Consider the following 24,241-nt stretch of genomic DNA (forward strand, 5'->3'; position numbering starts at 1 on the left):
TTAGGATTTAAGCTCAGTATTCCTACTTATTGAATGCAAGTATTTACAGGCCTCATTTCTTTAAGATTTTAATCTCACTACATTATGATGATTTTAGCACAATATGTAAGGTGGATATTTTACTACTTGTATATGAGTTCTTAAACAAGTCAAAGCTTTCATTTCAAAAGTACAGGATATTATGTAACTTATTCATTATTTTCCATTCAGGCAATATTTGTTGTGTGTAATAACACATATCTGTCTGAGTATTAAGATCCGTTTATAATACTGCACTAGAATCCATTTCATTAATAGGTACACTGTAAATTACAACCAGGATTTCATAGGAGTTAGCTGTAATTTTTCACAATACAGTACTGTCTTGACAAATGTATCATGTAATCACAGTAAGTTAAGCCATCTACTGTTATTAAGAAAGCAAATTATTGTGAAACTGAATTGGATTAGTTCACTTTGCATGGTTGGACATTTTCAGTTCATTCATTTTCCTACCGTTTCACTTATGCATGTTAAAGTGACAATTAAAAGTCAAATCCTGGTTACAGTGACTGATGGAAACCTGTTTGATTTCATACATACATTAGAAGGTTCTGTGAGGTGGACAGGAAGAATTTAGGGACCTTCAAAACTCAATTTGATGTTGTTCTGGGGAAACTAGTAAAAAATCCTGTACAAATATATTACATTAGCCATATTTTTTACAGTAAAAAGATAACACAATAAATGATGAAAACAATGATTTTAAAAAGTTAAATTCGCAAAAAAACACATTTAAGCAGTGGTTTACCTGTCAATAGCAATTAATTATTTCAGTGTGCAAGACATTAGTAACTGTTGTATTGCCAAAAACTCAGAATGGCACAGAATTCTAAATTTGCATAAAGTTAGCATATTTGCATAAGGGATGCACTTTTGGCTGCAAATTGTTCCTGATGGCCCCCAAACCTTTCCACTGAGGGTAACAAAAACTTGGTTGGTTAACAGACTAATATTTCTCTGTGTCCTGGAGGTTTTTTTGTGATTATGGAAACTGATTTGTGGTGGTTTTTGATAAACTGGCAAACCTGTAGCATACCTTACATCACAAAATGAAAGACAACATAAAATATATTTACCAATAATTGGAATCCATTTCAATGTTTGAAAACAATTGATGAAATCTTTTACTTGTTTATCATTCTAATAGTTACTGACAGTTTAAATATTTATCCATTAAATTATAGCCTAGTATTTTACAGTGTACCATAGATGAGCTTGCGGGACTGTATATCCTACTTTCATCAAGAAAGCTCATTATATTGTATTTAGTACTGTTTTTTCAATGTAAATGTGCAGTAAATTATTGGCTACTGAGTTGTATTAGTATTATAGTTGATATATAATTATACAGTAAATAAATGTATATTGGAACTGGTAATTACTGTAATTCAACAGCAGTGTCATGCTATATCAGTGGCTGCAGGTTTTCATTCTAATCCTTTTCTTAATTGGTGACCAATTTTTGCTGCTAATTAACTCCTTTTCCTTTAATTTTAATTGACTTGTTTTTTAACATTTATTCTCCTGAATTTCTTCATCATTCATCTGAATTGCTTCATTTCTTTCCTTAAATGGCACCCAAACAGAAATTAAATGAGAAGTGAGTGAGCCAACAGAAGACCAACTAAGTCAGGGCCTCAACTCCAACCAATTTCACTTCAATCAGTTGCTTATTTAGACGCTGATTCTTGTTGTTGATTAAACCCTTTCTTTAATTCCATGACTTATTGCTGCTCTCATTATGTAATAGCAGACATTTCTGAAATTATTGATTATCTCTTTTCTAAGAGCATTGTTAAAATCTTTTGGGGATCTGAGCAGTTCAGCATTCCTGAGACCTTCATCTTTCTTTATTGTATGATGGTCACAGTTTGCTGGTCATGTTTAGGTTCATTTTAAATCTTATTATTGTTTGGCTGCTAATTAAGGAATAAGAAACAAGGGGTCTGATTCTTCAAGAGCAAGTTAATTAAAATTAATTCAAAAGAAGTCAATTAGCAGCAAAAACAGGCCACTAATTAAGAAAAGTGTTAGAATGAAAACCCGCAGCCATTGCGACCCTCCAGGACCTGAGTTTGAGACCACTGTGCTATATCATAGTAATTTTGATGTCCGGTGTATTATGAAGTCACTGTATAGAATTGTTTTTATTCTAATATATGTTAATACACTGTTCAAAAAAATTAAGGGAACACTTAAATCATACATTGGATCTCGATGAGCAAAATATTCAAATGGAAAATCTTTACTGAGTAATACTGTGTAATTTATTGAGAACAAAACAATGTAACAGTCAATGGAAATCAAAATCACCAACCCATTGAAGTCTGGATTCAACATCATGCTGAAAATCAAACTCAAAAATTTAACTCTAATGCATGAATTTCATCATGGCAACTCACAATGTGACTCAGTAGTGTGTATGGCCCCACGTGCCTGTTTGTAATCTTGATAACCTCCCAGCATGCTCCTGATGAGATGGCGGATGGTGTCCTGGAGGATCTCCTCCCAGAACTGAATCAGGTCATGAGTGAGCTCCTGGGCAGTCTGTGGCACTACTTGGTGGTGTTGGATATAATGATGATGTCCCAGAGATTCTAAACTGGATTCAGGTCTGGGGAACATGCAGGCCAATCAATGGCGTGAATGCCTTTGTCACTGCCTACACACTCTATTGTTTGCAAACTATTACGAAAATGTGTTTTCACTGTGTCACTCTGGGTTATTAATTGGATTAATGATTGACTGGCAAAAATGGCAAATTTATCAATTTAAAATTAAATGTACAACAAAACAAAGTGTGCTTCTAAATCCACCTTATATATATATATATATATATATGCATGTAAAGTATAGTTAATAAATAAATAATCCTTTCAAGGACTGCTAGTGTAAACAGCTACTGTTGAGTTTGAGTTTTATTCATGAATATAATGTGTATATAAATCCATCCATCCATCCATTATCCAACCCGCTATATCCTAACCACAGGGTCACGGGGGTCTGCTGGAGCCAACCAACACAGGGCGCAAGGCAGGAAACAAACCCCGGGCAGAGCGCGAGCCCACCGCAGGGATATATATATATATATATATATATATATATATATATATATATATAGTAAACAAAATAAACATTAGTATTGCTACTTACCAGTTTATTGATGTTTAAATTTCTTGTCTTTATACTTACTTTATTTTGATATTTCCTCCTAGCAGAAGAAATAGCTTTGTGTTGGACTAATTGATCCGCCACCGGCAACTGTTTACAAATATCATCTATGACTTTCTTATAATGTACCCTAAGTACTCCCAATACATTCTGCAACCATTGGTTAATATATATATATATATATATATATATATATATATTTATACACATACACAGACAAAAGGGACTTTACAACGAACTATCTGACTAATAGGAGGTAAAAAATATCGTCTTCAAAGCCAGAGAGCTTATTACTAGCCCATATTGCCACCTAGGGGAATCCTGTGTAAATGATTGCTCCTGCAGCTTAAAACAATTATTTTAATACTTATTTAAACTTTATATGCATTACTCTTTCCAGTTATAAATGATTAACTACCTTAGAAATCCCAAATTTATCTGAGGACATTTATTAGCTTTTTGTTTAATTTAACGGTAATTCATCTTTGGTAATATTTTTTTTAAATAGAAATGTATTTCAATGTTTTCATTAAATCTATTTCATTGAGGTCCCCTGAACAATGTTTCAAAAACATACAAATTTTTTAAGAGAATGGCAAAAAATTGCCAAAGGACTTCATCTTTGAAAATATACTGATAATATCCCATTTAGAAGGAGCCCTCCTGGAAGGTCTTCCAGGGACATTTGCAAAGAACTTCAAATTTGGATTTCAAAGTTCACATGTATTTCAAAATAGTTCACAAAACTAAGCATTTCAGATCAGCTAGAAATATACTGTACAGTATAAATTTCACTGACTCTGATACTTAATAATAACCTTGAAAATGAAATGTTAGCCTTGTATGTGTGATGGGTTATTATCAGGGAATAAAGTTGAGGTTAGTTATCAGAAGAGAGAGAGAGGACAAGCACATCCATATTTGCACTACTACAACTCATCCTGAAGGTTCACAGCTCCCTTAACTTCTCACAGCTATGGCACATTCTGCACTTGTGCTGGCCTGAGAGTGAGAGGCATCCTCTCATTCACTCTGTTTTCACTCTGTGCTACATACAAAGTCCTGTGACTTACAATGAGTTACTTGGCAATAAAGTGAACACGAGTGGGTGCAGGCAGCGTGACAAAAGGATAAAGCCCCAACAAAACAGGACAGAACAAGACAAGAAGCCTCAATCAAAAGGACGTATGGTGAGATAACTTTAAAAACATCTTGCCACTCAGATGCATAACACGAAGATATCTGGAAATGTTTTGTGATAGGTCATTTAATATAAACTTGGCTTCCATTTTGGAACTTCTCTTTGTTTTTTTGTGTGTTAGGAGTAGTGCTCATCTTCTAATCATCCTAAATTAACACAAAGCTTAACTCAGCCTTCACATTTTTGTTTCCCCAAATACTCTTCTATGAATGTTAGGTTAGTTGGTCATTCTAAACTGTTAGTTTGAATGTGTCCTACATCGGATTGGTATTCTATCTTTGGTTGGATTCTGTCCAATGCTACTTGGAGATTCACTAATTCCCTGCAATACTAAATTGGGACAAACTGGTATGAGAATAGTTTGTTATGGAATAGCATTATTCTGAAAAATACCAAATTCACATTATCACTATTTTGTTTTTGTATTTATTAACATATAATGTGCTATCACCCACTGACTAAAGTTTTTTTGAATAAATTAAAATATAGCCAGATAAAAATCACATGCCTTGCATGCAAAAGATTTTCACACCCCTTCTTCTTTGTGCTGAATTTGCTTTTGACAACTTTTTTAACTTAAATTTTAAAGTACAGGCATCTGGCTTTAAGTAAACATGGAGAAAAATAGATGCACATGATTTAACCCCTTAAAGAAAAAGTCCACCAGTAAACTAAAGATGATCTTGGGTCAGGTTACAGAGAGGTGAGGTAAGTTAAGAGAAATCAGGATCTCACACTTTCAGAAGTCTGTCTATTCATTGAATTTGCAATCTTTACCCTCTTTTTAAACGTATAACTTTATCAAAGATAAACTTGTGATCTGCTGTTTATTAAAACAAGTGAAATATTAGTCTGGTAATTCCTCCTTACCTAATTTCTACACTAAATAATGAATGATTAGCATTTAAGTTTGCCTCCCGTCCAACTCAGGCAGTCTGCATGAATGAGATCCTGTTTAAAGTTGAGCTTTAACTTTCTTATAAGTATGAAAGAGAGCCTGTTATTTGTGGATTCAGTGACTCAAATGGTCAGTACATTTTCCTAGAAAAAATGAAATGATTTCCTGATCCAGTGCACAGTGGAAAGTGAATGTAATCTAACTGTGAACCACAGGATCAGTGGGTTTCAAGTACTGTACATATGGGATACAAAGCCTATTCTATTTGATATTTTCAATCTTCTGTTTTGTAGGAGGCTAATAAGACTTTATTACTTTAATATGCTGCTAATGTATTGCAGCAGCAATGTGAATTTTTAATAACACTTAAAACCTTTCCTCCAGTATAAGGCATTTTTTTACTTTATTTTTTCTCATTTTTCAAATAGATAAAATAGATAACTAAGCACACAAAAAATATATTGCATATGGTATAATGACATTTTGCCTAAATAGTTAAATAAATTTTGTATAAAAATATTTTGCAAGTTTTTGCTTTTGGTTCATTTTATATCCTTTTAGAAGTACAAATTTAGATTTCTTTACTGAAAAATCCCAGACATGAGTGTATCTGCCATGCCTCAAACCTCATTTTATAATACAGGCTGAAAAACCAAACCCCCCTTTTGTTGTGAAGACCTCAGAGTTCAGACATGAAAAGTAATGAGCATATCTGGCAAAATTTGGGTGGGTCTCTCTGTAAAGCAGACAAAACCAGTCAGAAATTTAAAAAAAAAAAAAATGATTAGGGGAATTACATGAAAAATAGATTTCACAGCCTCAAGGTCAATAGACTTAACTAAAAATAATGTACAGTGGAATGTGTTAGAAAATAAGAACAAAAATACAAAGTCAGGTCTTCATTATATGCAATGTTTCATGCAGCTAAGGTAATGAAAATGGCATTTTAACATTTTTATTAAAATAGAGCCCATTGATGACTTAATAGGTGATATTATTCCATTAGTTGAACTTTACCCATAAATCATTCCATTTATTAAATTCTAGTAAAGTGACTGTTTATTTCCAGGTAGGAAGTTCATGAAAATGATATAACACAAAAAACATCCTGATTGTAAAAATTATATACCGGTATATTCAAAGTTTTTCCAGGCAAGATAGATACCCTGTAAGAAGGGGAGAGATTGTCCACCTGTGTGCAAACAGGTTATATTACTCCAGAACATTTGCTGAGAAATCCCAAAAAGGTACCCTCTGCTGACATAGTACATATACTGTATAGCCATCCATCCATTTTCTTATCCAGGAGGGAAGCTGCAGTCTATCCTAGCAGGCATCAGGTATAAGGCAGAAGCAATACTTGGACAGGGATTGCAGGGTGAACACCCACAGGCCAACTTAACAATGCCAATTGACCTAACCCACATGTCAATGTATAACATTTGTTCAGAAAATAATAATACAGATTATTGTACAAGGAACATGGGGGTCAAAAACCATACAGAAAAGATGAGGAAACTTTTATCAGTTCCAGGATGTGTTTGGCCCTTTTCTTTTCTCTCACTTTTATGATTGTCTTTCAGTTAATATAATGTCAGAACCTTGATGTTTCACCTTCTTCACCAAGTTCCCTGAAGAAGGAAAAAACAACTAGATCATATTGCTATACATTTCAAAAAAGTTTCATATTTTTTGTTCTGAGTGAAAAATACAGCTTAATGTAAATATGAATAGAGATGTAATTGTAAATAAACATGCCACCATAAATGTTAGGTGGATCTATATGAAGACAGTATTGCTTAAAAACCATTAAGTAAATATGTTATAAAACCATAAAACATGCTAAAATCGCATTCTAAAATTTGGGAACTCTGGTCAAATTAGAATTACATTTTTGATAAAACAAATTTCCACTGGAGTTTATTCTTCTATTTTCAATTGTTGTTCTTCCTTTCCTGGGTTGCTGGGCAACCACAGATCCTTTTCATGTATATACTAATCTAAGACAAGGAAAACACAAAGCAAAACAATGTCTAATCTAGTGTGTGGGCATTAGACTGAATAAGAGATGAACAAAATACATTTTTTTTGCATTTAATGCTATAAAACTGTCAATAATCCCCCTCCCTCACCCCCTTGTCTTTATATTAGTCAGTAGACCTGTGATGTTTCCAGGTGAGTGTTCTTAAAAAGTTAGGCCATCATAGTGCGATATAGTGGTTAGAGAATTTTAACTTCCTGTTCCACTATTGTAAAACCTGTACACGTAGTTACTATGTCACCTCGAGTAAAGGAGCCTTTTAAACAATAATAATAAAAAAAATGAGTAAGTTCTGAGAGTAAAGAAAGACTTGAAAAGCACTGTGGTTTAGTTCTTACTTGAAGACAGACGTGTAATGTGTAATAAGTTCTCTGATGAGACAGACCAGTTCACTGCTGATGGCCTTGTTGAAGAACACTGTAGGTGTCAGAACCAGAGCCAAGTTTTGAGCAGTCATGAGGTTTGTACTGCTGTACAGATGGACCCTGAAAAACAGAAATGGTAAGATGCATATGCATGAGACTTGGACATTTTAAAATAATTAACTTTACAAGGAAGAAAAATATGATCTGTCAGTCTTGTTCTCTGAGACAGTCAATTATTTTTCAAATGACCACATATTCACTTTTGTAAGCCACTGTGTAACAGTGAGTTCAAAAGTACTCTAATAGTGCTTGCTCTATTTTTCTTTAAATAAGCTATGACTGGATCTCACCTTTCTTTTGGAACAGTTTTGATGACAACAGGCCATTCAGCACATCAAGGCTGGGAAGGACCTTATAGCACTATCATCTACTGCACTACTTGGTAACTTATTCCATGTGTACAAGATTCTGTGTGAAGAAAAACTGTGAAACATTTGTTGCAATCTACTCTAAAATTCCATCTATATCTCCTTGTACTTGTTGAAGAATTTATTTGAAAGTAAGAGCAAAGATCCACAGTACTAACAGCTTTCATAATTTTAAAGAACTCAGTTACGTTACCTCTTAATCTATGTTCGCTTAAGCCGAAGATGTTAAGATTCAACTTTACCTCATACCTCACAGACCTGGAAAATGTTCTAGTAACTCTTCTCTAGCACTGATAGGACTTTTGTGTAATACAAGTCTATATAATAAATGTTTGTGAATGTTTCTAAAACAAAGCTGCTGTTCTGATCTTAGAAAGATCAAGACAATGTAACTGCCAGGAAGTGGAATAAAGGCAGAACAGAAAGTTTTTTTGTAAATGGCTGTTAGCTTCCTTTGTGGTAAGAGAGATCAGCAAAGTAAAACATGTTTCAGCTAACACAAAAGGTTGCAACAGAAGTAAAACAACCAGGAAGCAGCAACAATAATTGAGGCCAATAATGCAGTTGAGAGTCAGGGACCAAAAATGCAGAAGGAATTGAGATTCAGAGTCTAATTATAGAATCAGGATCATGGTCACAATAAACATTACAAAAAAGGTTGTAACTAGGCATTGCCTTTGCCCCTAAAGCTAATGTCACATTACATGACTTCTAGTCGTGGGGTATGTCAGTTTTGCTGATACCAGATGGTGACCTCTTTGACATTGGCAACAATTTTCATTCATTTGAACTGATGTGGTCCAGCACATTTATTAACAAAGTGCTGACCTTCTAGCCCATTCATGTTCTGGCCTTTTTTCTGATGGACAATAGTGTGCTGCCTGACTGAGATGGAGCTGTATGAAGGGTTAACAAGTATGGTAAATTCATCCATAATCTGAACCCTTTTTCTTCTTTCAATTCCGCAAAGGTATGTAACACATGAGACATCAGACAGATGAGCTCCCTGCTTTTTGTAAGGTCCAGGACACCCATGTTCAGTACTCCTCACTGCTGCATTATATAAATTGTACTTCCAGATAAATCATTCATTGGTTGTCAGGTCTCAAACACACAGAGCTCACCCCTATGACAAAAGGCAAAATTAAACCTGTTTGATTGTATCAGAATGAGTCGCAGACTATGCTACTACTGAAAATTCCTGAAAAAGTCAAATGACCTTAGTTTATTATACCATATATACACACTTTACTATGTTTGTGTATGCTCAACCTCACAATGAATAAATAAATGCATTTAAGAATATCATTTACTTTGTTGCAGCTTCTAAAACATTTTTGAAAGTAACTTGAATCTCATCTTATTTATACAGTATATGCAATAAATATTAGAATGACTAGTATATTTTAAAAGAGAGCAAAGTTTTAACTTCCTAGGTCTTTGATTTTCTTGAAGGGGTTGGCAAAGTCTACATGTCTATTATTATCTCTTTAAAGTAAACATTTTAACAATTTAGAACATGGTTTTATTCATTTCATCCTTAACAGCCCAGCTCTGAATCTTTTTCATTTTGGCCATTTATTGAAACCTTTTCCTATTAGACACATTTACATTTGAGAATTGAGGTAGATTTGCGTATAAACACAACAAGCTAAACAGAATACGAAATGCATATTAGGAGTATTTTGAGTGCATTAGAATATAAATAAAGTTGATATTTTTAACTATCAGCATTGTATAAAAAAAGGGTTTTCATCAGGATTTTTCACTGACAACAGAAACCACCACATAATAAACCATTCTTTTGGCCTGTAGATGTGGTCTGCATGATGTGACTATGTTGTTTATCCCTCAGTGTTTTTTCTGCCAGATTAATTCTCTAAGACAAGAAACAATTTCATTCATTACAGTTTTGGTAGCAAGAATTTAGTTGATTTGTTTTACAATATGACTGTAAAAATATATCTGCCGTAAGTTTTCTTTAACGTGTGTTTTAGTTTTCGCAGATAAGTTCTCCTGCAGATAAGTCGGGACTTGATTTTATCATATAATTTCTGGTATTTTATAATGTCGGTTGTATAAGTCAAACGAATGATTGAAGAGATTATGATATGCTAACACCCATCTGAGAGAGTAACCACGGAGCCTTTTTTTCTATGTTGGTGCGGCAATGCACTGTATCAGTGTGTGCTCCTAACCTCACTCCCCCCGTCTATTCTGCCTAAGTGACCACATGGTAATACCCAAACCATTCCGAAGCAGTGTTTGCAATGATTCGTGTTTCTCGCATCTCACTCCCTCATACACCTTTATCGTAAGAGCATCCCTTATCTACAATGGAGTGTTCAATCAGAAGATATATGAAGTTGGTTTTACATTAAAAGTTGTTGAAATGGTGAAAAAAATTGGTAACTGCACTGCTGCAACTAAATTTCTTTTCTTTTTTTTTTTATTAATTTTATTGCAATCCATACAAAGCAATCAAGTTTTTACAAAAAGAAAAGTAGAGTTAAGAACAGATCAATCCCCACCCCTGAGGGAGACAGCAAGCCAAACGGCGTAAGATTTAAGGCTTGTAAACATACCTAAATAAATAAGTTCTCTGTGCTTCATGAACTTATTTTAAGATATTACTGATTCGATCCTGCCATGTTTTGAAAAAAGTCTGTACGGATCCTCTAACTGAGTATTTGATTTTTTCCAATTTCAAATAATATAACACATTTCCCACTGACTTAAAAGAGGAGAGTTTGGGTTCTTCCAGTTTATGAGAATAAGTCTGCGTGCCAAAAGTGTAGTGAATGCAACCACAATTTGTTTGTCTTTCTCCACTTTAAGCCCCTCTGGAAGAACACCAAACACAGCTGTTAATGGGTTAGGAGGGATTGTGAGTCCAAGGCTATCTGAAAGGTAACTAAAAATTTTTATCCAGAATAATGTTAATTTGGTGCAGGACCAGAACATGTGACCCAGAGAGGCTGGAACTTGGTTGCAACGTTCGCAGGTTGGATCATGCCCTGGAAACATTTTGGAGAGTTTTAGTCGAGACAGATGTGCTCGATATATAATTTTGAGTTGTATAATTGTATGCTTTGCGCATATGGAGCTCGAGTGAATTCTCTGCATTGCAACTTTCCACTCCTTTTCTGATATATTAATTGAGAGATCTTTTTCCCAGTGTCCTCTTGGATCTTTGAAAGGGAGGGATTGTAAAATGATTTTATATATTGTAGAGATGGAGTCTAAGTCCTTGAGATTGAGCAATATTTTTCCAGCATGGATGAGGGTGCAAGATGTGGAAAATCTGGAAGGTTCTGTTTAACAAAGTTCCTGATTTGAAGATAGTGAAAGAAATGTGTAGCTGGAATGTTAAATTTGGACTGTAATTGTTCATAGGATGCAAAGACGTTGTCTATATAAAGATCTCTAAGCAAGTTAATTCCAAATTTTTTCCAGATATTAAAAACTGCATATGTTTGTGAAGAGTGAAAGAGGTGGTTCTCTTGCAGGGGTGCCACAGATAGAAGCTTCTCCCTCTTAAAATGCTTTCTACATTGGTTCCAGATTCTAAGTGAGTGGAGCACAATTGGGTTATTAGTGTATTGCCGATAACGTGTGTTTATTGGAGCACAGAGCAAGGAATACAAAGAAGTACTGCATGATTTTACTTCTATTGCGGACCAAGCCTGTGTATGTTCTTCTGTTTGTGTCCAGGTTCTTATTGCCTGTATATTTGCTGCCCAGTAATAAAACTGAAAGTTAGGTAGAGCAATGTCGCCTTCTGCCTTTTGTCTTTGTAGGGTCGCTCTTTTGATGTGTGGATGTTTTGAATTCCAAATAAATGAGGTTATTGTTGAATCTAATTGCCTAACGAATGATTTATTAATGTATATTGGACTGTTTTGAAATAAAAAAGGAGCTTAGGAAGAATATTCATCTTAACAGTGTTAATTCTTCCAGCTAGTGTGAGATGAAGGGTTGACCATCTATGCAAGTCTTGTCTAATTTTTTCCATACAGACTGCGTAATTTTGTTGATATAGAGCTTTATGTTTACTTGTAATGTTTACCCCTAGGTATTTAAACTGTTCTGCAATGATAAAAGGTAGGGTATCTAATCTAATAAATAAATTTAATGCGTCTGAGAAACTGGTGTGAGATTGGAGGAGGCAAGAAGATGTAATAAAAATAATAATTAAGTGTCAAATTTTTAGACGGGTGTATAAGTCGGGGTCTGATTTTATGGTCGATTTTTCTTATATGTGAGTATATACTGTAATTAAATCTAACGCATAGCTTAGCTGCTACTTTAACTTTGCAAAAAAAAAAAGAAATTTTTTTTACAAATGTCACAAGCAGTTGTCTAACCTAGGCCTAAATTGATCTGTGCTTATATTTATCAGCATCTTAAAGTAGGAAAACAGTCCTAACTGGCTCAATAAACTGATAGTGACACAAATTTGAGTAGGAGTAATAGCATTTTATCAATTTTCCTAATTTAGGAAACTGCTCTTAACATCACCAGAATTTAGGAGAGCCTTACTGTGCTAGGAGCTGGTAGAAAATGGCATTTAGGCAAAGCTCAGCATGCACATTCTAGAAAAACAAGTGCTTTAGAAATGCTTGACAACAATTAACTTGATTCGGCAGAGCTAGAATAATATTAGTAACAAATTCTGTAGGTCAGGTAATCACTACATGTACCTGGAGAAGCCATATGTTGTCAGCTGAAATGATAGTGTTGGTAATGTTATATTTCTTGTTGACATAGGTACACTGAGCTCTGCATTTCACAAACCTCTGGAACAAACATGTGAAGGTTCAAGAAGGTAGGTGTAGCCTTGCATACAGTAACAGAAAGGTGGGGATTGTTTACAGATAGAGGCACAGTACATGACTCTGGAAGATGATCAGGAACATTTGAAGAGTGAACGCCATTTTCAGAAACAGTGCCAGAATAGCCGTAGCTAGTTTCAGTATAACTGTTTCTTTAAGTGGCGTTTCCTGTGGCCATAAGAGTGGATGCATGATTCATGTGAAAATGCATCTTTAAATCATTCATTCCTGAATGTGCTCGATATTTGGCTGTGCTCTCATTCGGTGTGTGTGTCTTGTTTTTTCTTCTCTGTGCTCATTACTGTATTATTCATAATGTTGTTGCACCAATTACATGCAGCTTAGCACAATATCATACCTTATTACATTTTACTTCTTTTTTATTATTATTAACTTGGTGTTGAAACCTTGCATTAGTATCAGAAAAGTATAAGGTATAATTCTGAGACTCTTGACTCTTGCTAAATACAGCACTAGATGCGACTTTCCCGAATAATGAAGACAAGTCTGTCAAACAGAAAATATAGTGTTTGATTTACAGTATATTATTTCACTGCAGGAAAACAGTTAGATTTAACAATCAAAAGTATGTTTGCCTGGTGGCTTACTGAAAGAGATGCCCAAAAAAGTCATGCAGAGCTGACTTCTGCTTAGCTGGAAGTTGCTGTAGTGTTCGCTTATATGCCTTTATTCTCTCCGCCTCATCTTGAAGACCTGAAAAGGAAATAAATGGATTATGTTAAAGTCCATTTAAAATAAATTTTCTCATATTTTCTTGAACTATTAACTAGCAAGTAAACCCTTGTGTAATTTCATACTTGAAGCCCTTTGCCATAGCATAAATGACGATTCTGCAAACAGTGGCTCTTGAAGCCTGAGACATTGCTTCATGGCTGCTGCTACATCCAGGACTCCTTGTTCCTCTTCATCAAACTGCACGTTTGCTGGTGCTTTGTTGAGACATTCCACAAGCTGGCCAACTTTTATTGCTTGACCACAGCGTCGATAAATCCCTTCTATGGTCAAACCTGGAATCACAGGCAAAATTTGCTCATTGGTATTGATCTACTAATTTTAAATATTTAAAAAATTTGTAATACTTACATTAACATTGACCTTTTAAAACGAAAATATTACAATAAACATTTCTAACATTTTAGCGTGCAAGTCCACAACTACTGTGTATTACAGATGTATGCTAAGATACAGTCATAGCATCTTAGAATCACAGATTCAAATCTGTTATTTCAGAGTACTCCTACTGCATCTCATGGCATTATTCTCATTCATCTCCTCATAAGCTCTTTGATGGTTTGTTCTTTTCCCTTTTCAGTTTTTATTTATGTTTAATCAATAGGTACTCATTCTTCTCAAAACCTTTCTTCTCATCTCAGTGTAGATAATGACCATATATTCCTTTTATTTCCTTCTTCCAGTACCCAGATTTTCAGCTCAGCTCAGATCTCTAACTGCATTTTTCCACATCTCCATGTGGACAAATTATCATCATTGTAAAAGTTTTATGTCAATATCTTTTATTATATCTTGTTCCTCTCATATCTTTTACTTGCCTTCCACTTCTTCACCTACAGAAGTTTAACTAAGTTTATGCTTTTCAACTCTCTATAGTCAAGGATTTTACTGTGAGACAGAGGACTTTCTCTCTCAATCAACACACTCCTTTATTAACCCAGTAGTCCCTTTTTTGGTAATATCTGCACGAGTCAACCCTTTTACGCCTCCTATGCCACACAACCTCTAAACCTCTCTAAAGTAAACACCCTTCTGCTCTCTCATCCATCAAAAATAAAAATCTCTGTATAACTTGCCCCTGACCATCTAAATGGCTCTCTGGCTACTCAGGTTCCAGTGGTTTATCAAGGCTTCTCTTTTTTGAACCTCCTCAAGACTGCTTAACCTTTCTACCCTCCTTTTCTTCTCAGTATTTCTACTGCTTCATTTGATTAGGCTAGAAATACAATCAGAAAAAAAACAGAATATCTTTCATTTGTGTCCACTAAATCATGAAGTTAAAAATTGAGTGGCAGGAACCAAGGTCAAACAGTCCAAGGTGAAAGTCAAAATTTAAATTCTTTTGAATATCGACAATTTGCCTTCAGTCTACCAACTGATGAAATGGCATACTTATCCCTTCTGAGGTATACCTACCAAAGCAGGAAAAAAAGCACTTTTTACTTTTTCCCAGAACCAGCTGAGCCTCTTGTTATTGACACATATAAGTATACAATTCCTGCTTTATATGAAAAATGACAGTAATAACATTCTGGGGCATGTATGCATACTCATGACACTCACATCCGTAGTATAGATACACACTAATTGCAGCATGTATAATGGCAGTGTAACAAAAGAAAAAAAAAAGAAAAATTGACCAATGCTGTCAAAAACCTACATCTGTACGACAGGAGGTTGCTGTTGTAAACAAATTGACCTACAGTACTCCAGCATGTAAATTAGGCACCTCACTGATAAAAACTACATTGAACGAATCGGACAGTTTTGAGCACACATCATGAGAATTTAATGAGTGAGACATGTAGCTAACAAGAAGAACTAAACAATAGTTTTATTACTACAAAACCAACTATCTGGTTTAGAGCACGGGTGTCCAACTACAGTCCTAGAGAGCTACTGTGGCTGCAAGTTTTCATTCTAACTGTTTTTATTACCACGCTTATTTTAACTTCACCTGGTTGTTGACTGGTACAAATCTTGTAATCGATATTTAACCCACTTCCTGTTGTTCAAATGACTTGAAATTTTGCACACTTACTCACTTCCGATGACAATACATGAATCAATAATCAGTTTCACTAATTGATCAATTAATCCATGCTAATTAAGAAATGAAATTTTCATATGAAGAATAGTTATAGGTTTCACCAATAGATGGTGCTAGTAATGGATAGAAATATTAAAGGAAGTGTTAAAATATTGATATTAGATATTCTCTTTAAATGCCAAGCTTATCTTTAACAGGCTTAATAGATGGCCGATTTCACTCAACTGAATGTTTTACACCTTAAGCCTAATCCAACCTGTTCTAAGTGCAAGAAAAGACTGCACCTTTCATAGACTATTGCTTCATTTAAGCACTTTAAAAAAATTCTAAAGAATTCAAGGTCCTTGAGCACTGCAATTCAACAATGCAAACAATGGCATGTTATACCTTAGACAACAAAAATGGAAACAGGACAAAGAGAATATAAATATATCTGTTACTTTTGCAAGTTTCCAGCAGTTTCACTTACAATTAATTGGTACACATGTATATTCTTTTCATTTTGAAACCATTAACTTCTTGAGAAAGAAAAGCTCCTAAAGGGCCTTGACTAAGGCTTATTATTCATCCATCTATCAATTCTCTAACTCATTCTGTCTAGTCTGACATCATAGGGTAGCCAGAATCTAACAAGTTAGCAAAAAAGCAAGAACAAACCCTTAATGAGGTGCCAGTCCACAATGGGGAATACTTAAACACACATCCACATGGGGCCATTTTAGAGTCAGCAATTAATCTACAGTAACACACACAAATATATTTGGGATATGCCATTAAAAAATAAGGAGAATTGTGCAGATTTCACACAAACGGTGATCCAACTATGATGGTCATTGATAATGAAGGTTATTTAAGTGAACACTGACACTCTTTAAAAGAGGAGTGACATATTTTAAAGCCAAGGACTTGTCACTACCAGGTCAGAGAAGCCTGAAACACAGCATCACAGTTACTGTAGGTAAGCAGGCTGTGTCAAAAATGAAATAGTTATGTGCTCACAACTGTCTGACTCAAGGCAGGTTATTTCACTTTCAAGTACTCATGTTGTAGAAAAGTGGGAACAATTTATCCAGACTGGTGTCCTGTTGGTTCCTACATTGTGTTTGATGCTGCAAGGATAAGTTATGGTTCCCTGTAACCTCGGATTGGATTATGTAGACTGAATAAACTGATGCAAAAACACTTCGGCATGGTACTTATTAAAGAAAGGCACTATTTAACTCTTTCAGGGCTGATGTCGACTTCTGTCAAAAGGAGTAGTTGACGATGGTAATTAACTGTAAACTGTGACAAAACCAACTGTTATGTTTTAGTTGGACTCTCGTTGTCTGAAGGAACGTTAGATTCATTAGTTTGGCCGAGATTTCCTACGCTTGTGTGAGTAGCAAGGTGCAAACAATGACAAAAATGGGGCTGACATCTGGCGAGAGATCAAAGCGAATGCGTAAAGCAAAATACTCCACAGACAACATTTTGCCTATTACCTCTGAACTGGACTATGACTTGTTGGACTCTGACTTTGATACAAGTGATCGAAAACGAATGTGAGGTTCCAGCTTCAGCTGATTGGTCCCTAGCTAATCGTGGTACTGACAATGTTCACCAGGTAGAACTGCCACTTAACAATGATAAGAGGTAGAAACCACATTGCAATGCACTGCGACTGTGATCGCTGGAGCTGTTGCTGCCTCAGCCACGTGAAGACAGCTTGGCAGCAAACCTGCTGCACATTCTTTGCAAAAACAGGCAGCCACAGCATGCAGCAACAGACGTTTTATGTTGATTTCTGTGTGAAACCATTGCTTTTCAGAAACTGTTTTTTGGATAAAATATTCGGCCCTCAAAGAGTTAAACCAAAGTGTATAATGACTCATAAAATTCTGTCATAGGACGTTAAAAAATCTCAAAGATACTTTATATACATTATAATTTATACTCACTAACTTTTGCAATACAACAAACCAAAAAAAACCTGAACAAAACAGAATACAATAAAAAGGAAAAAAACACAGCAAATATTAATATGTTCCAAAGACAATCCACAAACAAAAAAAGAATATTCATCCCATACCCGTCTTAGAGAGCTATACAACAAAGCAGCCTTATTTGAAGTTGATCTTCGTAAACAATAAAATGTTTTTAGCACAGGCCTGGCATGCTTACGGTGGAATTATATTAATGTGTTCTTGCTAAGATCTGAAAAAAGTATCAACAGATCCTTAAGAAGAGTTTTTTTTTTCAATTTTAAATAAATAATGTATGACATACATTTTCCCCACTGAGTTACAGCAGGTGGGCTGAGATTTTCCCAGTTAAGCAAAACAATTCTTTTTATAAACAGTGCAGCATAGGATGTTACAGCATTTGCTTTGTTATTCCATCTGATGTTATTACAAATATTACTGGTAAAATGTTAGGTGTGATTTCATATCTAAAAACTATCTGAAATATATATAAAATATTTATGACAAAAATAATTTGAGTCTACAACATTCCCAAATTTAGGTGCAATATATTTGAATGTTGAACAATTTTAGTTGCATGCTTATTCTATGCAAAACTAGAATGTATTTTGTGAATGACTAAATTCTATTCTTTTCCTTAAATAGCTGCTCCTTCCTTCTATTATACCCTCAATGGCTTTTTTTGACCAAGGTGTTTCAGGGTTCTAATGCTTCAACATCATTGCAGATGTAAATTCAGTTCATACTTGTTAATATAACCTGGAGATGGTGCATCTCTAACCAAGCAAGTATCGCCTTAGGGATAAATACATATAAGAGATCAGAAAAGTTGGGTAGGTTGCTTTTGACAAAAGTTTTTAATTTTGTATAGAGAAGAAAAGGTGCATCACCAGAAGAATAAATCTGGAGTATAACAGTTCAAAGAACACAAACACATTCTTAAAATGTTTTGTACATAAAATGTTAGTACGCCAATTTTAGTATTAATAGAATAACAAGCATGTCAACACCAACATACCATATTTTGTGATATGTGAGATGCACCTTTCAATGGCAGGAGGTAAACTCTCACACACTAATTCCTCAGAAGGGTATAATGAGCCAAGAGGACTCTCCCCAGGAGTGCCTGTAAAAAGAACTCTTTCCATTTGGTTTCTCCACATCTGACAAGATAAGAGGTTTGGGAACATCAGCGACAGGGTCCTGCAGACATTGAATTAAGAAATGAAAAATAAATAATAAAGAGACAGTCATATGATACCAAGTGGAAAAGTGCATTGGTCTATTCTACATGGATTATAAAACTTTTCTAGTAACATCCACAAAGGAATAAATTGCAATGCATTGCAAGAAAGTATAGCATTCAGTCAAAAGGTATGCTATTTGCTTTATTAAAATTGTAAAGCTTGTATAAGCTAGAACATGCAAGCCACTGGAAGAGCAACAATTAATGCTGTATCTAGAAAGGCCTAGTGCCATCAGTCTTTTAATGAGAGCTGCTGACAGTAACAGAGCCCCTTGCTTAATAGACTTTTTTATTCAACTGATTTTTGCTCAGAGCCATCCATCCATCCATCCTTTATCCAACCCGCTATATTCAAACTACAGGGTCACGGGGGTCTGCTGGAGCCAAACCCAGCCAACACAGGGCGCAAGGCAGGAAACAAATCCAGGGCAGGGCGCCAGCCCACCGCAGTGCTCAGAGGCAGTGGATATTAAATTAAGTTGTAAAGAAACATTTGTACTGTAATGAATAAGGGTCAAGAATAAATTCACATTAATTTGCATGTTAATACTTGATTTTTTATAGGCCTCTTTTTAGTCATTTCAAAAATCATTCAAACTATAGCAAACAAACTCATACGCGAATGACCAAAAATAAGCTACATTTCTTCAATATTAGTTATTTTGACAGGGATCATTTATTAGTATTGCAGACCAATACATCCATCCATTTGATATACAGGGTAATGAGAATAGGAGGGAATTTCAGCAGCACTGGTTATTCCCAGTACCCCTGAACCTCCCCCCACAGGAGTGTACGGCAGAATGTAGTTTAGGTAAATATCAGGACAAACATAAGAAAGTTCACAAACAAGTAGAGGCAATTCATTCCTTTAAAGTTATTTGTCTAGCTATCTGAAAATCTTATTCAAATTCTTCTAAAAGGTTTTCAAGATTTTTGCCTCAACTACATGTTTTGGTAGTTTGCTTCAGATTCTTACAACTGTTTGTGTAAATTAGTGTATCCTGGCTTCAGTCCTAAGTGCACTTCCCCTTAATTTCCATTGATGTCCTCGAGTATGTGATTCACCTTTGAAAGAAAGCTGCTGAATCTACTTTATTAATGCCTTTGAGGATTTTAAATTACCTGGATTATGTCCTCACACAGTTTCCTCTGATTGAGACCAAACAGGTTTAAATCTCAAAGTCTCTCAGAGTATGACATGCCATTAAGTCCTGGAATGCACTTAGTTGCTCTCCCCTGCACAGTTTCAACTACAGCTATGACTTTCTTGTACTGTGGTGACTGCACATAATACTCCAGATGTGGTCTTACTAGTGCATTATACAGTTTGTATGTGTAACATCCCTTGACTAATCTTCAGCAGTTTTTAATGATAACAGGAACACACCAGGCAAGTTTAGAATTACCAGTTATCCTAACCTAGTTGTTGAGAAACAGATGGAAGTCAGAGTGCCCATAGAGAGCCAAAACAGACACAGAGTGCATTTCCAATGTCTACAGAGAGCAGGTCTTGAACTGTGAGATCGCAGTGCCATCCACAGTGCTGCCATGTGGTAAGCTTTACATTTAACAGTAATAAAATAGCTTAAAATTACAACTAACAGCATAGATCACTGGTTTATTAAATATCTTAAGAATGCAAAATAACAACTACATAATATGGAAAGGTCATCATCAATTGTAAAATAACATACATATTTTAAGGTAGTATTTATTTAATTATTTTTGGGGTGCTCCAATTTTTCTCCCAAAAGATTATATTGGTCCTAAGTGAATGACTTTGTCCTGTGATGGTTTAGCACTGTCTCACCTACCATGTGAAATTTAGATTAAGTAGGCAAAATAAATGGAGGGCTGTACATGATTTTATTCATGCTGAGTAGCTTTAAACTGGGTTTGAGTGAGCGGTTCTGTATAGGGTGTGTGCGTGTGCCATGTTAGGGACTAGCACTTATTCTAGCTCTTGATAGTGCTAATACTGAATTTAGTGTCTTGAATAGATATGTGTATGATTACATGGTTTTTATTTGCAACAATGAGCTTACCTGTGACTAAGACAAATTGTTGAAACCGTACAAATCAGGGAGACATTTATATGTGTAAAGGATAATTACCTGTTTGAAGTAACAATTTGGATGGTATTCTCTAACGAATCAAAATCTGTGGAGAAGATCATATAAAAATTGAAAAGATTTTCTGTCATTTGCATTTGAGTCCTCTGATAAGGCTGTACTACACATCACAAAATGCTTCCACCAACTCACTCTTTCTGGAAGATTTTATGCAGCAGAAAAACCTCCTACTCTCTGCTTCTAAAACAGTGAATATAACATTCTTCTAAATACAACAACAGTTGATTAGTTGACCTGAAGCTGTTGGTCCCATTTCTCTCTTTGTAAAACACTGGCACTTCCATTAAGAGTGAGAAGGAGAAAGACAAAAGGCATAAGAATCTATGAAGTTTTCATCTATCAAACAGAAGGTTTCTTGGGCTACCCACCTTTTCTAACCTGAAAGCATTGCTAAACAAGATTTGGATTACTACGCATTTACAATATGACATTTCAAGTTATTCCAAAAAAGACAAGATTTTAACTTTAATGATACATGCCTTGCATCTTTATGAAATTTTTGATATGTAAAAGTCATGCAGCAATCCATATAATAAGACCTAAACATAAAATATTGTGGCCAATGTAAATTCAGTCACATACATTCAGTTGGATTTGCTTATTAAATGACAATCTTACCTGAATGCTGTAATGGTATCAGTACAGGGCTTTGCTTAACTTTGTTTGTCCTAGGCTTGTCACTGGTGTACCTAAGCAGCAAATCAGTCCCTCGCAAAGCTGCCCAGGCCTCTTTCCTTCCCTGCTGCTCTCCATCCTTAACATATACTTTAGAAACTGCCACCATCCCCTCTAGCTCAGAATCCTGTACTTCAAAAGGTAACAGCACCTAAAGGGGTGAATAGGTAATTGATTACACTACAGCAATGCTTTTCCACTAAAACCTAGAACCAGAGTTAACCACGCTAATCCTGGCTCTTATTTTATTTCTGCTTAAGTTTTCCAGCAGCTACCCTTGACATTTAATGACTTGTTTGCTTTGTGGATTATGTGCCAGCACTTCTCTTGCGATTGCAACCCAACTATACCATTAGAAGCAGTTGATTTTTCAATGCAGCCACCAGAATTAGCCTCAAACATATGGAAACTGTGCAGTGAGGACTGTGTGCAAGGTGACACCCAGTCAGCTGAGAATATTTCAGAGTAGATCAGTCTAAGCCAACACGAAGACCACCATGATGTTAATATGAAGAATAGTTGTTTATCAAAGTCTGTACTCCAAAAAAATTATGAAATGTGCATATTTTCGTATCATTTAGGGAAGGGTATTCACACATACTAGGCTAAGACAATGTCAAAAATATTTAGACTTTAAAACAGTCAGTCAGTCAGTCATTGTCCAACCTGCTACATCCTAACACAGGGCCACGGGGTCTGCTGGAGCCAATCCCAGCCAGCACAGGGCGCAAGGCAGGAACAAATCCCGGGTAGGGCGCCAGCCCACCGCAGGACACACACACCCACACACCAAGCACACACTAGGGACAATTTAGGATCACCAATGCACCTAATCTGCACGTCTTTGGACTGTGGGAAGAAACCCACACAGACATGGGGAGAACATGCAAACGCCATGCATGGAGGACTCTGGAAGTAAACCACCATGCCACCATGCTGCCGACTTTAAAACATTTAACTTTAAAAACGGCTTAATATGATTTTTTTAAAGAAATTCTAAGTGCTTGTAATGTATTAGAAATTTATACTGTATGGTATGTATTTGATCTCAGTAAAGATTCTCAATTTATTTCTTCTCATTTTTTCATTGGAGTTCAATTTCCTTGTTATTAAGAGAAAAGCATATTTTTTCTTTCCTGTAAAAATAGCCAGAAAGGCTCTGCCAATGACCACATAGCTTGTGTGGCACACAACAGATCCAAGAGAAACTAAGCAAATATCCCTTTAAGGGGAAGTGCCATCAAGATCAACACAAGCTAGCATCTCATCAAACAAAGGGTTTATTAGTGTTTTAGTTAAACTGGAAGGTTATTTAAATTTTAAAAAGTATCTGGATAAGATATTGAGAAAAATGAGCTATTGCTAAACAAGGGCAATGGACTGTATAGTATGTTCTCATTGTAAAATTGCTCATTATCTTAAATAATAAGTGTAAACTGTACCTTTCTCACTGCACCATTTAATGAGCATTTAGCATCTGTAAGTGTTGAAAAAGCACATGGAAAATCGTCTTAATTAGGAAGTAAATTAGACCAAGTGCTGAAAGTAGAATTGGTACTCTAGATTGAATGACACCACAATGGTTGAAATGTTTTTTTTTTTCTAATAAATGACTTGGTTTTGTATAAAATGGACCCTTGTCTTGATTAGTTAGCTGAGCAGTATATAAGGACACAGAGTAAAGGAAAAAAAATCAGTTAAAAGAAAAGAAAGTGCAGTTGTTTTTTTTTTTTTAAATATAATGTTGTTATTCAAACTGAATGGGATACTGTAAGTGCGCTTTGAGAGTAAATACTGTATGGCATAGCCTTACCTTAGCAATATGTCCTAAATGTTCTCTCAAAATCTCTTGATTGTCAGCTGTACATTGCAACTTCTCCTTCTGGGTGATCATGATATACTCACAGACCTGCCTATAAGGGATAATTACATGGGAGCATGAACTGTCTAAAGTCTATACAACCATTAAGAAAAAAATGTACCTTACCCATTTTTGTATAACTTGTGCACTGGTAATTTTATGCATAGCCACATTTTCAAATGATTCAGATACATTCAGTGATAGGCTATTCAGGTACCACTTTAGTGATTCTAAATTACCCAGTTACTGACAAATTCACTTTTAAGATGCTTTATGTAATACTGCGTGCATCTTCTGTTGCAAAAATTGACTGTCTGTCCATTACTCTGTACTTATTAAGTTAGGCATATATAGTATCTAATTCAACTACTTTACTTAGAAAAAATGATTAACTATTTTATCTTAGGGAAGAAGACAAAGACATCCTTTCTGGTCTTTCATAACTAAATACAGCCCACAAAATACCTGGGGTACTACAGAAAGTTCCATCCAGAAACTGTAGTGAATTTTAGTTAAGACCTAGGGCCTCATGTATAAACAGTGCGTACGCACAAAAATGTTGCATATGCCCGTTTC

The 24,241-nt window shown here is 35.2% G+C and overlaps 1 protein-coding gene across 8 annotated transcripts in view; it reads right to left on the reverse strand.

Annotated features, from left to right (window-relative positions):
• Positions 1–6,208: 6,208 nt before the first annotated feature.
• LOC120537296 (arf-GAP with Rho-GAP domain, ANK repeat and PH domain-containing protein 1) overlaps positions 6,209–24,241 on the reverse strand; it is an 81,571-nt gene continuing 63,538 nt past the window's right edge. For all 8 annotated transcript variants that reach the window (XM_039766128.1, XM_039766125.1, XM_039766127.1 and 5 more), the window contains 8 exons: positions 23,618–23,717; positions 21,748–21,955; positions 21,112–21,157; positions 18,767–18,951; positions 13,800–14,009; positions 13,590–13,695; positions 7,692–7,838; positions 6,209–6,943 (listed from right to left, as the gene is read on the reverse strand). In XM_039766128.1, the coding sequence (XP_039622062.1) occupies positions 6,907–6,943; positions 7,692–7,838; positions 13,590–13,695; positions 13,800–14,009; positions 18,767–18,951; positions 21,112–21,157; positions 21,748–21,955; positions 23,618–23,717 (1,039 nt within the window). In that variant the 3' untranslated portion in view covers positions 6,209–6,906. The remainder of the gene's footprint in view (positions 6,944–7,691; positions 7,839–13,589; positions 13,696–13,799; positions 14,010–18,766; positions 18,952–21,111; positions 21,158–21,747; positions 21,956–23,617; positions 23,718–24,241) is intronic.

This window comes from Polypterus senegalus, chromosome 10 (assembly GCF_016835505.1).
Source record: "Polypterus senegalus isolate Bchr_013 chromosome 10, ASM1683550v1, whole genome shotgun sequence".
Classification (NCBI taxonomy): domain Eukaryota; kingdom Metazoa; phylum Chordata; class Cladistia; order Polypteriformes; family Polypteridae; genus Polypterus; species Polypterus senegalus.